This window comes from Bos taurus, chromosome 3, assembly GCF_002263795.3.
Source record: "Bos taurus isolate L1 Dominette 01449 registration number 42190680 breed Hereford chromosome 3, ARS-UCD2.0, whole genome shotgun sequence".
NCBI lineage: Eukaryota > Metazoa > Chordata > Mammalia > Artiodactyla > Bovidae > Bos > Bos taurus.
This window is the reverse complement of record NC_037330.1, coordinates 50,944,885-50,960,000: the sequence shown is the minus strand read 5'-3', so window position 1 is coordinate 50,960,000 and position 15,116 is coordinate 50,944,885. Positions and strand designations below refer to the sequence as shown.

The following is a 15,116-nucleotide window of genomic DNA, read 5'->3' as shown; positions in this document are numbered from 1 at the left end:
TAAAAACATAAACACAAAGACAAAAACAAACAAATTCTCTCTTCAACCAAAATGAATGCAAGTTACAGTCTGGGAGACATGTGCAACATATTTAACAAAATAGTGAGTACCTAGAACACAGAAAAATTAGTTGATAAAAAAGAAGCAGCCCAATAAAAAAAAAAAAATGGACAAAGTACATTAACAGGCATTTCACAGAAAAGGAAACCTGTGAGGCCAAAAAACTTATGAAAAGATTCTCAACCTCACTCAGTTCAGTTCAGTCGCTCAGTCATGTCTGACTCTTTGCGACCCCATGAATTGCAGCACGCCAGGCGAGAAATCAGGAAATGCAAATTACATTAACATTTCACATCCACCCAATTGGCAAACATTTTTAAAGTCTGAAAATACCAAGTGTTAGTAAAATGTGGAGCAACAGGAATTCTCTCATACTATTGATGGGAACGTAAATTGGGAGAACCGACATATCCAGCATTTCCATTCCCAGGAACATAATCTGAAGACTCCCTTTCACAAGGACATATGTAAAAGGCTGCTTGCATCAGAATTGTTTGTGATAGGGGAAAACTGGAAATAACCAAAACTGTCTCAACAGGAGAATACCTAACTAATCACCTAATAATACCTAATTATTCATACAATGAATCCTATATGCAGCAGTTAAAATAACTGAACAAAACTGCATGTATCAACATGGATAAATCTCAAAAAAGAAAGTACTAAGGGGAAAAAAAGCAAGACGCAGGATATATACACTATGACACCATTTATAATAAGTTAAAATATACCTAACAGTATCACATGTTCTTCATGGGACTCTGTATAAGTAAAGGTATACAAATATTCATGGTGATGATATTGTACCAATTCTGGTATAGTGGATGCCTCTGATGAGACAGGAAAGGGACTGGGGTTAGGTAAAAACATATTCTAGAAGTTACTGAACCATATCTGTAATATTTTATTTTAAAATAAAATAGGAAATAAATATGGCAGAACAATGGGTACACTGATGTTTATTGTATTAGTCTCTTTAATTTCCCATGTGATTGAAATGTTTTATTTAAAGTGAATAACTTTGAAATAAAACTTCAGAAAAGACTTTATCTTAATGAATGATAAAATTCCTAATAAATGATTTCAATAAAACTTAACCATAAAATGTCAAAATTCTCATTGTTAAACATAAATATTTCTATTTTAAGCAAATACATGTCCATATTATCAATCAATAAATAAAAGCGCTATGTAGACATCAACTGATCACAGGATAAAAAAATACATAAATATACACACACGTGGGTAGGCTGGAAATGAGCACTAAAAAATTAACAAACTTGTAAGTGAGAAGAGTTTGGGATGATATTCCTTTTTAAAAAAAACTCAATGAATGAAATGTTGAATTAATATATTACATATGTAACTGAGAAATTTTTACTTCAAAAATAATATAGCAGGAGAGATTTAAATAGTGCTCTAGAAATGCACAGACAAAGCAATCACGTAATTTTTGGCCTTACTCTGAATTCATTTCTTTCTGTTAAATGATCAGGTTAAACAAACAGGCACACGACAAAACGAACAGGTCAAATCACTATCGACACTTACACTGAAAAAAAAAAAATCACTATCAACACCCAGTTTTCAAGGGCAATGGCAGTTAAGAACCCACCCAGAGTGATACTTTGCTCTTCCTTTAATTAAGGTGGGGCTTTGAAAACTCAATTGTTCCATCTGTGTTTCAAATCAATCAGATGAAATTCACCTTTTACATGGCCTGAATCCTGATAGCTCAGCACACCTGATAGGTAATTTAATCATCTCTGGTGTAGATGAACGCAAACTCAAATTAGCTCCTGAAAGAGTTGGTCTTCTCTGAGATAGCTGTGCTTTTCCACTTTTATGCAAGAGCTGAGCTTCACCAACTGGCTAGCTGGAGGTGTTATTAAAAATTTAGTGAAAGAAACAAAGGTGTGCTCTGGTGTCTCTGGTTACCCTTTCTACTGTTACTCCCGCGGACAAAAGGCAGAGGGCCTGCTTCATGAATAATGTGACATGGAATATTCACAATCTATTTTTAATGGAGTCAAGTAATAACATTAAGAGAGATATTCGCAATCTTCAAATTTCACACAGTAACAGGCACAGTAATGTGTTTTGATTCTGAAGTGAGGATATCAAGATATGTTTTTCCCCCAATATGCATACTATTAACATCAAAATTAAATTTCACATTTATTGCATATAGGTTATAAAAATGGATCAAAGTTCTAAAAGTCATAATGGGAGCGCAGGACAGAGCAGTTAACTAGATTTCAATCAGTTCTACTTACCCCACAATGTAGCTTCTTTACTTTTCAAACCAAGTTAGAAATTAGCAACCGGTGTGCACAGTGAATCCTGTGAGAAGATCATTCTGTGATCTTTATTCACTGGGAACCTTGTTTCCCAGGACACTAGAAAGAGGTTCCTAGATGCTGTAGCTGTTCACCCAACAGTTCTGGAAAATTATCTTAAACGGCCTTCGAGTGTACATGTTTCAGTTTTGAATGAGAGTAAACTGACATGAAAAGATACAGTCTTGAAAACCAAGTGAGGATAGCAGAGCACTGAGATTTGGAGAGACCAGAGAAAAGCATGGTCAAAGCCCCCCTTACTCTCCAACCCAGAGAGAGTCCTACCTGTTCTATCTGCTTCTTTGGCCCTCAAGCGGTTTCTCTTCCCTTTCTGCTGGAGAGAGCAGAGCAGCCAGGATGAAGCAGGAGTTTATTTCCTCTGCGTATTCACTTACCAGCTCAGCAAATATTGATTGATCTCCTACTATGCACCAGGCACTGTTCTGGGAGTTGAAGATTCAGCACTGACCAAATATACAAAGCTCCACAGGACATTGTGTTCACTGCTGAATCCCCAACACCTAGAAGAGTGCCAGGCACATACCAATATGGGTGAAATGGATTTGAACAGAAATGGACAATCTGCTGACAGTCACCATGGGCTGTGCACTGCCTTGACCAAGTATTAGAAAGAGTACAGGTAGTTGGGATTTAGGCCAGAAGTTTATTCTGGGTTCATTCTTTTCAAGGACTGATCTATGCCAGAAATTCCCACAGGTGGGACAGAGCCAGAAATAACCTAGATCCCAATTTTACTGCCTCTCATCAGTCTTCAGATTTATAACTTGTTTTAGGTGAGGTAGCTAATCAATCTCAGATACTTCTTTCCCTCCAATCTCCAGAGAAGTAGTCAGGTTTGGACTGTGATGACAGAATCATATCTTCATTATTATGGTGAATGAAATCTGTATCTGGAAGGTCAAACGATTTGTCCAAGTCACCTGGTATGCTGGTGACAGGGTCATGACTGACTCAATCTCTAGACCAAAGGTTTCTAATGTCTTTATTCATCAGGGAGCCTTCTGGCCTGTTTAAAAAAAAAAAAATCCTGAAACTCTCAGAATAAAGAGCCCATAAACATGTAGGGAAGAACCCCTGGAGAAGGCAATGGCAACCCACTCCAGTATTCTTGCCTGGAGAATCCCATGGACGGAGGAGCCTGGTGGGCTACAATCCATGGGGTTGCAAAGATGCAGACACAACTGAATGACTGAGCACATACATGTAGGATATCAGGGACTTGGCAAGGTAGAAGCTTACTGTTGTAACCCTAGCTTTCCTGTTAAGAAAGAAGGTGCTCAGGCACAGAATGAAAGAAAGAAAGAAAAAAAAAAAACACATGAAAACCAGAGCTATTGGATTTTGCTCTCTTTTGGATGTTGTCTTATCTGCTTTATATTTAACTCCAGTGTCCTTCAGTACCAACTCCCCATACAGACCAAATTCCTTGCCTAAATGAAAAGCAATATATAAGAGTCTTAATACTTTATTAACTTAAAACATCACTCTAATAAATACGTATTAACAAACATAATACACTCCAGAAGATCTAAAAACATTTACATCAAAGTAAAAATATCACTTTTTTTCCCTCTGTGGTACACATGGAGGGTTCAAAAGAGTTGAAGACAGAGCCTTCATTCCCACATGCCTGCTAGCTTAGACATCTTAAAAATATCAGCTTAACAATAAAAAAACAATTTATACATGAATCTTTGAAGTATCTATTCAGCTATTTTTCGTTTATGTTTGATAAAATCCAAACGACCTGAAGGGAAGTTTCAAGATCCTGTTTTATCTTCTCAGAATTCCTTTGTGGGGAAGAACAGACCCAGCTACTTGGAGATGCAGGTCAGGGACAGAGACTGAGCCGCTACTCTCTGGCTCCCTAGTACCTAGCATAGTGCCTGATACCATGGTAACTGGTGGTCAGTAGACATTTGCTGAGTGAACAGATGACAGCCTTGCCCAAAGGCATTACTATGTGCTTCCACTCTTCTGAAGAAGCCTTCACAAGTCTCCTGGAGGGAGAACCTTGAATCTCTTCTCACCAAGCCCACTTTCCTTCTGCTTCTTTTTGGGCAGGCTCTACAGTGCATTTTTTGTCATTTTCAAAAGTATGAAATTCCCTTCCCAAATCAGTTTCTGAACCAATTTTCAAACGCAAGAAACAATTCCTCCAAGCTTTATAGGCAGCACCCAACAAAAAGGGGTCAACAAAGTCCCCAGAAGGAAAAAAATAACACTCATTCTTCATTCCAGATAAAAACATTAATATGTATCTATCTTGTGAGAGATGATTCCTCCTCTTCCACACAAGTATCTGGGGTTGGACAGGAAGAGAAGGGAAGAAACCCAAGGGGCTTTCTATCTGTGGAACAGGTCTGGGTATGGGAAGGACTATCAGGCCGAAGATTTTAGCCGATTTCTTCTCCACTTGGAGTCTTCAGGTGTAAAGAAGCCTATTTGGCGAGTCCTCTGCCCAGGGAGTCATTCGGTTCCCCCTCCACGCTGGACTTTGAAAAGGTAACTTATCTCCTCTGGCAGTTCCAGGGAGGAAAGGGAAAAGGTATCACCCCAGAGAGATCTGCGGAAGTGGCTGGTGGCAAGTGGGGAGGCTGCCCTCCGTAGTGTTGTATGACTGCACACGCGAATGAGGTGCGGTGTTCACTTGAGCCCATGCTGCGTCTCCCGGTGCCGCCTGAGGTCCACCTTCCTCTGGAAGCCTTTTCCACACAGGTCGCAGCCGAAGGGCTTGAAGCCTGTGTGCTTGCGGCTGTGGGTGATGAGGTTGGAGCTCTGGCTGAATGCCTTGCCACACACCTGGCACTTGTGGGGCTTCTCGCCTACAGGGATGGAAGGGAGAGGGGGAAGCATGAGTCCATGATAAAGCTAGCGGGGACTCACAGTGACCCACAGGATCTTGGCAGCAGCTGGCTACACCACAGCCTAAGGCCTGTGAGCAGTCTGGAGGGTGGTGTGTGTGGCAATGCAAGGCCAGGGAAGCCATAGGTGCACCAGGTGGAAGGGAGGCTTTCTGCATGGGGGTTCCCAGCCGGAGGCCTCAAACCGTTTCCTGCTAAACGGAAGCAGAGCACAGGCCACGTGCCCTCCCCAGAACTGCAGCTGAATCCGCCCTGGGAGGACACCCCCGACTTCAGAAGTAGAAAGCTCCCCACAGCAGATGTTCAGCACAAGGGCTGTAGGGGGGTGGGGTGCTGTCTTTCAAACCATGTGACTCTGTTCTAATGGAGAGGAAGTTTTCAAATCTGAATTTCCAAGTCGGTGTTGGTCTGTGTGGACCAGTGAGGCTGCCTTCTTTCTTGCCCTTGGAGGACAACAGAATGCATCTGAAGGATGGGTATTTCTCGAAGTCTTATTTTTAAAAAATCCACACCTGGGTCACAAAGTATTTCTTAAGGCAGCTGATCCTTTTCTATCTTGATTTTACTTTTTTTTTTATGAGGGTAATCACAGGATTCTTTATATACCAACAGCTCTTTCACCATGGATTAATAAATAACAGAAAAGTGTTCCTTTTCCCCCCTAATCCATGTACAGTTTAACATTTGGAAAAGCAGTATGATGTTTTCAAATAGCCTCAGCATGGCATTATTGTCAGGTTTGGCCTTGGAAAAAATGCAAAATAGATGAAGTTTGTTTTTGAGGAACTCTCTGTTCCTCTTGCTATACCCCTTTCTATCTTTGTGCTTCAGATTTCCTTGATAAGGAACCACTCATCAAAACTTGTCCTATCCCTTTAGGGTCAAACAAATCTGAGAAACAAATTCTAGCTATAATGAAAACGTTTGATAAAGGCTTAATGTTTCACTCAATCAAGATCCTAGTTGCATTTTGGTAAATGTCTTGAATACCTTTACTCAAAAGGAATGAGTTGCATGGAAATTTCAGGCAAGAGAACACAATTAAAGTAGGATATTTTTTCTGGGTTTTCTGACGGAGGCATCTACACTCACTTCAGTTCAGTTGAGTCGCTCAGTCGTGTCCGACTCTTTGCAACGCCAGACATATTTAAAAACATCAATGGTGATTGTCTGGAACACACTGCAAATTAAGTCAGTATTCATATTCTGAAATAAAATTCTGGCTCTCATGTAAATATCTTGTTGATTATTAAAGAGAGTGGTCCTGGCATTAACACTGCCGCCTACACAAAACCAAAAATTTAGAATCCAGGACTGGAAGCCAGAGCATTCCACAGCCTGATGATTTACTTCCAGTCTGAACTTTGGTAAATCATTCCATCTCTCTGAGTTTCATGATGGTAAGAGCAGCTCCTTCTACTTTATGGGACAGGAGTAAGAATCAAAGGAAGAGAGAGACTTGAAAGCATTTGGTACGTTATGAAGCATTATAATAAGTAAAGAATCATCATTATTATGACAAACTTGCTTATATTTTAAAAAGGGCAATAAGTGAATAGAGGAGTTCTATATTCACCAATCCTTTTGACTTTGAAAACAGAATACAATAAACAGTGGTAGAAAGCATAGACACTTGAGAGCAGACAGTCCTGAATTTAAGTCGGATCTACCACTTGCTACCAATATGACTCTGAGAAAGTACCTAACCCTTCTGTGCCTCACTTTATGTTTGTTCTTCTCTAAAATGGGGATAAGGAATAGTCTTCACCTCCCTGAGTTGTTGTGAGCATAAAATGAGATACCGCATTTTAAAAGTGCTTAGATGAAAAAGCCTAGTAATATTTACCATTTTTTCCCTTGCTCAATCAGAATAAGCGGTCAGACTCCTAAAAATGCAGCCAAGAGGTCGCACGTAAGACCCTTCCCCCTGAAAAGGCTGGGTGGTAGCCCTGGAGAAAATCTCGATCTCTAGGTAAACATTTAGAGCAATGCTCTGAAAGGACCCGGAGCTTCATATTTCACCTAGAGCAGAAAGAAGTTGGAGCAGCTGCTAACGTAGAGGAAAATATTCTTTGCAAGGATAGAAAACTTGCAGCTGACCTGCTGAATGGTTCTTCAGATATAACCCCAAATCAAAGACTCTGTGGAGAACCATGTATGTAAATGAATCACAGAGAATCTGCCTCCTCAGTTTTCTCTGCGTGGATTAACTCCTTCTGGGAGGTCCCACCTACCACCAATTCTCTTCAAGAATATCACAGAGGAGGTGAATTACCTTGGCCTCAGGGAGAAACACTTGGACCTCCCCCACCCTCCCCCTATTTCCCATCCCTCACCAGGTGTTTCCTACCAGCCAAAGGCCTTCGCTCACCAGTGTGGATGAAGGTGTGTTTCTTCATGTCTGACTTCTGATGGAACCTCTTGCCGCAGTACTGACAGGGGTAGGGCCGGGTGTCTGAGTGGATGAGCAGATGTGTGGACAGCGTAGATGACCTCTTGAAGCTCTTGCCACAGATCTTACAGTCAAAGCTCCGTTCCTGCAGAAAGACGTGGCATTCCTATTGCAATCGTCTAGGCTGCCATTCTCCTCACCACCAACTGACCCTGAAATCCCCCAAACCAGGACTGTCCCCTCCTTCAGACTCTCCATCCACACAGGGTGCTCCATTATCCTCTCTCCTCCCAGTTTATTTCCAGCCTCCACCCTTCCCGCTCTTATCCTCTACCCCTTTAACATTTTTTCGACCCAAACACTTTTCAGCCACAACCTTCCACACCCCTTGGCAAAACTGTATCCCCACCCTGCTTTTTTGACACCCATTTACAAACACTTCTCCACCCTCCTCAACAGGAGGCTTAGACCTCAATCTCTTGAGATGCTCCTCCCCCATCCCATCCCCACCCAGTGTGGGTGTTGAAGGAGACAGAATACTTTTGAGCAAATGAGTTTGTAAATAAGCATTCTGCTGCCATCGTTACTTGTGTTCTTATTTGGTTATCTACCCTCTCAGCTAAAGCATAATCTCTGTGAGGGTATCCTGTCAGGAAGCTGGTGTGTTATTGGATTCTCAAGGACCTAGTACCTGAAGTTGAGCAACAAATATTTACAAATGAATAAATGAAAGAATAGCGGGACAAACACTGGAGGCTCTAAATGAGCTGAGATTCCTCCTTTTCAACCCGCAGAGGTCAAGGCAGGTTAAGTATCAGCCATTTGGTGAAAAGAAAGAGGCCAAGAAACAGAGCTAACAAATTTGACATATCACCCGCAGGAGTGCATACAAGCCTTCCTCAGACCCAAAGTAATGATCAAGATCACTTTCCTGAGTCTCACAAACAATGTGACACCGAACTCCAGGGCTGCCTCGAGGCCGGCAACGCCCGACCTCTCTCTCCACGCCTACGTCTGAGCCAGGGGACGTGGCAGAGGGGACTGGGGGCAGTCGGGGTAAGTCCAAGGCGAAAGCTGCCAGGCGGAGAGCATCCGGTGTCGCACAGGAGATCCCCGAACGCGAAAACCTGAGCAGGGCGGCGCGCGGCCGTTCGCCCCGCGCTTACCTGCGAGTGCACGGCTTTGTGCTGCTCCAGGCTCACCGCGTGCCCGAAGGTCTTGCCGCAAATCTCGCACGCAAAGGGTCTTGTGCCGCTGTGGGACCTGCGCACGTGCACCTCGAGCCCGTGCGGTGTGGAGAACACCTGAGGCGGGTGGGGCCGGGGAGAGGGCCGCTGAGAGGGGCCGAGGGGCGCGGACGCCGGCTGGGCGCGGGCCGTGGGGCGCGGGCGCGGGGCCGGTCAAGCCAGGCGCGCGGGAGCCTCACCTTGCTGCACTTGATGCACTTGTAGGAGCCGCCGCCCAGCAGCAGGCGGGTGCACAGCAGCTCCGACTCCACCTTGACGCCTGTGCCTTTGTCGCCGTGCAGCCCGTGGCCGCGCTCCGGGTACAGTCCGCCGGTGGCCGGCCGCTCGTACAGTCCTGCCGCCGCGGGCCCGAAGTCGCCGAAGAGCCCCAGGCCCGCGCCGCCGGCAGTTCCGCCTCCTGCGCTGCCTCCCCCGGGCGCCCCGGCCCCCGCGCCGCCCGCAGCTCGCTCCGGGCCGTACAGCGCCGCGGGATGGCCTGGCTCCGGGGCGCGCTCGCAGAAGAGGCCTAGGCCGGCGCCGCGCTCCAGGGCCGCGCACGGCCGGTAGCTCTGCACCAGGTGCCGCAGATCCGAACCCGCCAGGCCGCTCCACGAGTACGGCTTGAAGGGCAGGGGGAAGGGCTGAGCTTCGTCCAGCGACGGGCACACCGACTTCTCCGAGGCTGTGGAGGCACAAGAGGGCGTCCGGTCAGGTCAACCGGTCGGTGTGTCTATGGAACTGCCAGGCACCCATCCCTGGGGCGCCGGGGCGCCGGCCCTTGCGCTGGGTGCCAGGGACGCCTCCAGGCTCAAACCCTGGCCGGGTCCCTGGGGCCTCCGAGAACCACTGGAGGCGGCAAGGCAGCACACAGAAACTTAAAATGATATCGGGCGAGGACTTTCTGTGCCAGGACAGCCGAAGCGCACGACGTTAAGAGGGTCTTTTTAGACTTGACCGGCACATGTGGCGGCCGCGTAGAGAAGGGCGCGCCATGCTTTACAAACGTTTGGAGCAGAGCCGAGCTGTGCCGGACGAGAAAGCGGCCACTGTTTCGGACCTGGACGAGCCTGCGGGCAGAGGGCCCAGTGCCGGCGCTTTCCCGGCCCCTACGTGTTCCCACTCCGTCCTTTTTCTTTCCTGGGATCTATAATGAGGGAGGGAGACGAGGACCAATAAAATATGGCCCGACCTATCCGAGACATTTGTGTCTGGGGAAAAAAAAACAACGGGAAGGTGTAAGCACTCTCAACGTTATTAAATATCCAGTGTTGGCAGGTAGCGAAGAGGCAGCGGGAAGGGGGTTTGGGGCTTGATCTGTTTGCCAAAATACTCCCCGTTCCCATTCCTATCGTAGTTTGACAGGGGACAAAAAAGAAAACAAAACACGAATTTCTTAGAGAATAATTTAGGATTGAAGGTTTAGCCACCACCTGCAAGACGAACAACTTTCCGAATTAGCGGCCTTCTGCACCCCCACCCCTGCGAATTTTGTTAAAACCAGCTACCAATATACACTTTCCCCTCAGTACACACGGATTTACAGATCTGTTCACAAACACTGCAGTTCTGTGAACAGATCCAGCTCAGGCTAGTCACTTCAGTGAGAAGTGGCTTCTCACTTCGAGTTTCCGTCGGAGATTCCGGCGGCGCCCAGTCCTTGCGGGGCGGTGTCCAGCACAGCCAAGAAGGACTCTCCGGTGGCCTGTTCCCAGACGCCCTCGCTTAGCCAGATCCACACACTGAGTGTGGGATGGGGTTGGGGGTATCTTTTAAAACTGGTAAATGGAATCTGGAAATAACCGGTCCTTAGCAGAATCCCGGTCCTGCGCTCTCCATGCCCCTCCGCCGGAACCGGAGACTCGCCCCCACCCAACGCGCAAGTCACTCAGTTTGCGCGAAACTCGATTGCTGGCTGGAAATGAAACCAACAAGCACTGGTTCCCAAAGCCGGGCCAACCCGGCAGAACAAAAAATAAAATAGGCCCCCAATCTGCGCCTGCGAAGACCTAGCGAGGGACCGAGATTTTTGTCCGGCTTGGGGCCCCATCTCTGCCAGGCCCAAAGCCGCGGAAACGAGCTTAATTTTTCAAGACAACGACACATCTTTTTTCACTGACTGCCCAGGTCTCTGTTTGAGACTCGGGGAGGGGTCTGTATTCTGGAATCCTGGCTCTTTGTAAACAATCATCTCTCGTCAGAAAACGAAATGTCAACATTGCTACCTAAAGAAACGACTCATTTATTTTCTTTCGCCCACTAGCTCCGTGCCAATGAATGTTAGGGATGAACAGCCCAGGTCCCGTCGCCTGGGATCCAAGCAGCCGACCCCCGCGAGCAGGCTGACGCTGGCCTAGAGAAGCCAATGCCTCCACTCGGGAAGCAAGAACAAATCCCTCTTCTCGAAAAGATTCTCCGCAATCGATTTGGCACTTCTGTGCCCAAAGCCGCGCGGGTTCATTGCTCAGCGCGGGGTCCCTGTCCCCGCCTCCCTCCCCGGGCCCCAGAGCCCCCAACAGGTCCCTACCTGGAGACACAGAAGGCGACGGAGGCCTCCAAAAGTCTTCAAACTCCGAGCTCCGATCGCACACGCTGCCCTCACAGCTGCCAGGGGACGCGGAGGCTCTGTCGGGGGCTTCGGTCAGCTGAGACTCGGGGGACACACGGCCCCTGAGCTCCGCCTTCGCCCCGCCTGTGCTCGAGATGCCGTCTGCGGAGAAGAGGCCGGATAGGGGCTCAGGTTGGGTCTGGTTGGGCCCGATGGTTCTGAAGTGCGTCCCCCCAGATGGTGGCACCTGGGCTCTCTTAGCTCTCCCCAGACCTGGCCTGAACCCTCCTGGATCCAAGGGCGAGAGCAGGGAGGCCTTGGCAATCTAGGCGACGAGCCCGAAAGGAACCCAAACAGTGGGTAACAAGAAAAGGCAGCAAAGGGGGTTCAGAACTCTTCCCCCGGTTCCTAGGAGATGGCGTGGCGGGACGCAGAGTCTACGGCCCCGGGAGCAGTCCCTCCCGGCCCGCGCCCTCCCCGCACCTGCTCCGCCTGGCGCCAGTACATTCTCCAGGCGGAGGGAATAGTCAGGTCCCGGGGAGCGCGGCTGGTGGTAACTGTGAGCTTTTTTGCTCTTAACCAGGAACGAACGCGGCATGGTGGTCGGGCGCGCTCCCCGCTCCTCTCCAAGGGTCGCTGGAGCCGCCGTCAGCCCACCTTCACCCGAGTTCGTCAGCCCCAGCCAGGCGGAGACCTGCGAGAGGAGAACAGGGTGGAAACGCGCGGGTCAGCACGCTCCGGGGCCCCGGGACTGGGCAGCGGAGCAGAGAGAGCGTTCGGGCAGGGAGGAGGGAGGAAGGCCCCCGGGAGGAGGGGCTTGGCCCCGCTGCGCCACGCTCACCAGGTGGCACTCGGACAGGTGGCGCGAGCCCGCCGCTGCTGCCGCCGTAGCTCAACCCGTCTCCGGGCTCCGACTCAGGCCTCTTCCTTCTGCCCTGCCCACGCCCCTCGGCCCCTCCCCTTCCCTAGCAAAACTCATTGTGGTATCAAACTCTTGGAGAGCTGAAGTCCCCAGCGGGCCAGTTACCCCAACTCGACCACACACTGCCTATACGGATCTGCGAAAGGCGTAGACGCGCCAATCAATTTAGTGGGGCTGGGAGGGGAATGTGTAGACGGTAGCGAACTCGCTTGGGGCAAAGAGCCAAGCCTCCAAGAGCAGGCTCACAGACTGCAGTGAAAAGAGGTCTGGGGAGAAAGGGCTCCTGCTGGCTGAGAGGCGGGGTCGGGGGAACTGCAGCAGAAGGACTAGGGAGAAGCAAAGGCCGGAGAAAGAAGGCAGGAAGGTAGGGAAGCAGGTGGCAGAGGACCAAGCAAGGTCCCGGGGAAAACTCGCTTCCCGGTGATCTTGAACGCCCTGACTCGTGCCCCCACGCAGGGAAAAAGTTGCGACGCGGGTGCGCAGAGAAGAATCAGGTATCCGAGCAAGACATACTGGACCATGGACACCTAACAACGTCTCGGAAAAGCACTTGCCATTCTGCTCACCAGAAACCTCGCCTACGGAAAGTCCAGCCGGATTCGTGCGCGACGGCTGGGAAACGCACGATGTCCGGGAGTCCGAAGAAAACCCACCTTTTAGAGCACGCGGGGAGAGCGCAGGCTGCTCTGGCAGCAGCAGGAGAGCCGGGGTCCGGGCTCGCGGGCCTGGGAGGGAGTTAGTGCCCGCTACTCCGCTCTCATTAACCCCCACAATCAGTTCACCTAATCCCGGGGTCGAAACCTGAGCCCGGCGGGGAGGCGGGGCAGCGCCTATGGTTCTTGCCCCTGGCTCGCTACGGGGGCGGGGCTAGGAGGGCTAGGAGGTCCGGGGAAAACGAATGTGCCTTTCTCTCTCGGTGAAGGCGATGGGGGCCGGGTTCACGTGCGAGCTGTAGGCTCTTCGGGCATGGCAGCTCTCGGTTGTCTTGGTTAGTTCAGACACAAGGGCGCTGGGGATCCCCGGGGCGGGACAAGGGTCATCCTTGGGCTTTGCCCGGTTTTTTCTGCCAGCCTAGGGGTCATGCGGCTCCCAGGGTCTAAAGTCAGCCGGTGGGCGCTCCGGAGTCAAGACGGATTCTCGCTCCACGCCCCCACCATGTCCCCTTCCCCGGAAGAAGGACAGGATAGGCTTGAGAGAAAAAGACCGCTGGGACGTGTAGCTGAGTCCCAAGGGATGTTTCCCGTGTCCTAAACGCCAGAAGGCCCCTAGGGGTGAGGGTGCCACCCGCCCGTGTCCGGGCCAGCCCCTACGATCGGGGATTTAGGAGGCTTCGGGGTGCTCGGCTGCCCTAGGGCGAACGACTGTCTGTTCAGTTTTCTCTGAGCCCCGGCATGAGCCGCTCCGTCGGCTGTCTACTTAAGACACCACAAAGCCAAAAATCAATTTCTTAAACGGCTATGAAACTCGGAGGAAAAGGAAAACGAGGGTGAAAATGTCCCGAGGGGCCCTGCTGCGGCTCGGTGCGGAGCGGGACGGGGGTGGGGCGGAGATGCAGGGATGAGCTGTCCCCACCGCCGCCGAGTCTGGACTGGCTGGAACAGCGCGGGATCAGGCAGGCACGCAAGCAACCTCCCGACTCGGGCCACAGCCGCACGCCTCTCTTTCAGCCTGGCAGGCTCCGTCCGTTCCCGGGAGGGTGGAGTGGGTAGAGCGGTAGTAGGACCAAGGGCTGATCGCGTGGGAAGGCGACCTCTCGCAGCAGCTGGCGGCCGAGGGGTGGGGCGGTCCCCTCGGCGCACGCGGGCCGGCCGAGACTCTTCGCAGCCAGGGCCTGGGATGGCGGGAGCTGGAGAGCTCAGCTGCCGCCGTCTCCCCACCAGATGTTTCCTTTCCTGTGGATCCCGCTCCCTCGCAGAACCAAACTGCCTGGCGTGGGTCCTCTGAGCCAGATCCCCAGCGCCTCCGTATGGGTCGCGCGGGGACCAAGAGGATACAGCTCTTTTGGCTCCCAAGCTGCGGCCGACCTCGTGTGGGAACCCGGTAGAGCCCTCCGGTCTTCCCCGCAGCGGCAGCGCCGTGCCAGTTCCCGCGTCCGCCCCCGCCAGGGAGAGAGGCGCAGCGGACCTACCTGAGGGGTCAGGGCGCGGGCACAGCGCTCCGAGAGTTTTCAAACTGAGTTGCTTTCGGGAGAGACCGCGCTGTCTCTCTTTCTCTCTTTTTTTAAATCTCCTTCCGAGCTCAGCCCCCAAAACCACAAGCTTCACTTCCTGAGCGTTAAGGAGTAGCTCGCTTAGCCTTGTCAGACCTGCCCCCCTCCCCTCCTCCAAGCCCCAGTCGGGCGGCAGGGCGCGCTCCTCCTTTGCGCAAGGGTGTATAGGAGGTGGACAAGGGGCCCGGCCTTCCTAGCGCCCTCCCCCGCGGCTCTCTCCGTGTTTTTTTTTTTTTTCCTCTGTGGGAAGGCAGGAGATGGGGAGACCCAGAGGGCCCAAACACCCGGGCACTAGAAATGACTCGAAAGAAAAAGAACTATTCTTGGCTCCTGGGAGACTTCCGCAGCGAGAAGAAGTCACAGATTCAGGACACAGATTGACTGGAGCGCCGGGGCTGGTAGCGTCCAGCTCCGAGGAGGCTTCCCCGCCCATCTGGGCCGGGACACTCCCCCCCCCCCCCCGCCCCCAACCACCACACACACACACCCAACCCCGCCGCCTGCTTGGGCTACGCCGCCCCCGGGTCGGGGCCGTGAA

At 50.5% G+C, this 15,116-nt stretch overlaps 1 protein-coding gene across 4 annotated transcripts; it reads right to left on the bottom strand.

The window, feature by feature from the left end:
• Nucleotides 1-2,064: 2,064 nt before the first annotated feature.
• On the bottom strand, nt 2,065-14,803 carry GFI1 (growth factor independent 1 transcriptional repressor). Of its 4 annotated transcripts, none has more exons than XM_010803290.4 (7): nt 12,289-14,800; nt 11,931-12,141; nt 11,427-11,609; nt 9,103-9,584; nt 8,843-8,980; nt 7,656-7,821; nt 2,065-5,245 (listed from the first exon to the last, which is right to left on the bottom strand). In XM_010803290.4, exons 2-7 carry the CDS (start codon nt 12,043-12,045, stop codon nt 5,067-5,069), a joined length of 1,263 nt encoding a protein of 420 aa, XP_010801592.1. In that variant the 5' UTR covers nt 12,046-12,141; nt 12,289-14,800; the 3' UTR covers nt 2,065-5,066. The 4 variants fall into 4 exon arrangements, with proteins under 4 accessions (XP_010801592.1, XP_005204309.1, XP_005204310.1 ...); XM_005204252.5 differs by having other exon boundaries at nt 14,498-14,800; XM_005204253.5 differs by lacking the exon at nt 8,843-8,980 and having other exon boundaries at nt 14,498-14,803.
• Between the last annotated feature and the right edge of the window lie 313 nt (nt 14,804-15,116).

Bases quoted from the DNA above. Each gene is read 5' to 3' on its own strand.
- GFI1 (XM_010803290.4), bottom strand. From the start codon at position 12,045: ATGCCGCGTTCGTTCCTGGTTAAGAGCAAAAAAGCTCACAGTTACCAC. The intron at 11,610-11,930 runs GTGCGGGGAGGG...TCTTCTCCGCAG, and splicing joins ACTGGCGCCAGGCGGAGCAG to ACGGCATCTCGAGCACAGGC. The intron at 8,981-9,102 runs GTGAGGCTCCCG...CACCCGCCTCAG, and splicing joins AGTGCATCAAGTGCAGCAAG to GTGTTCTCCACACCGCACGG.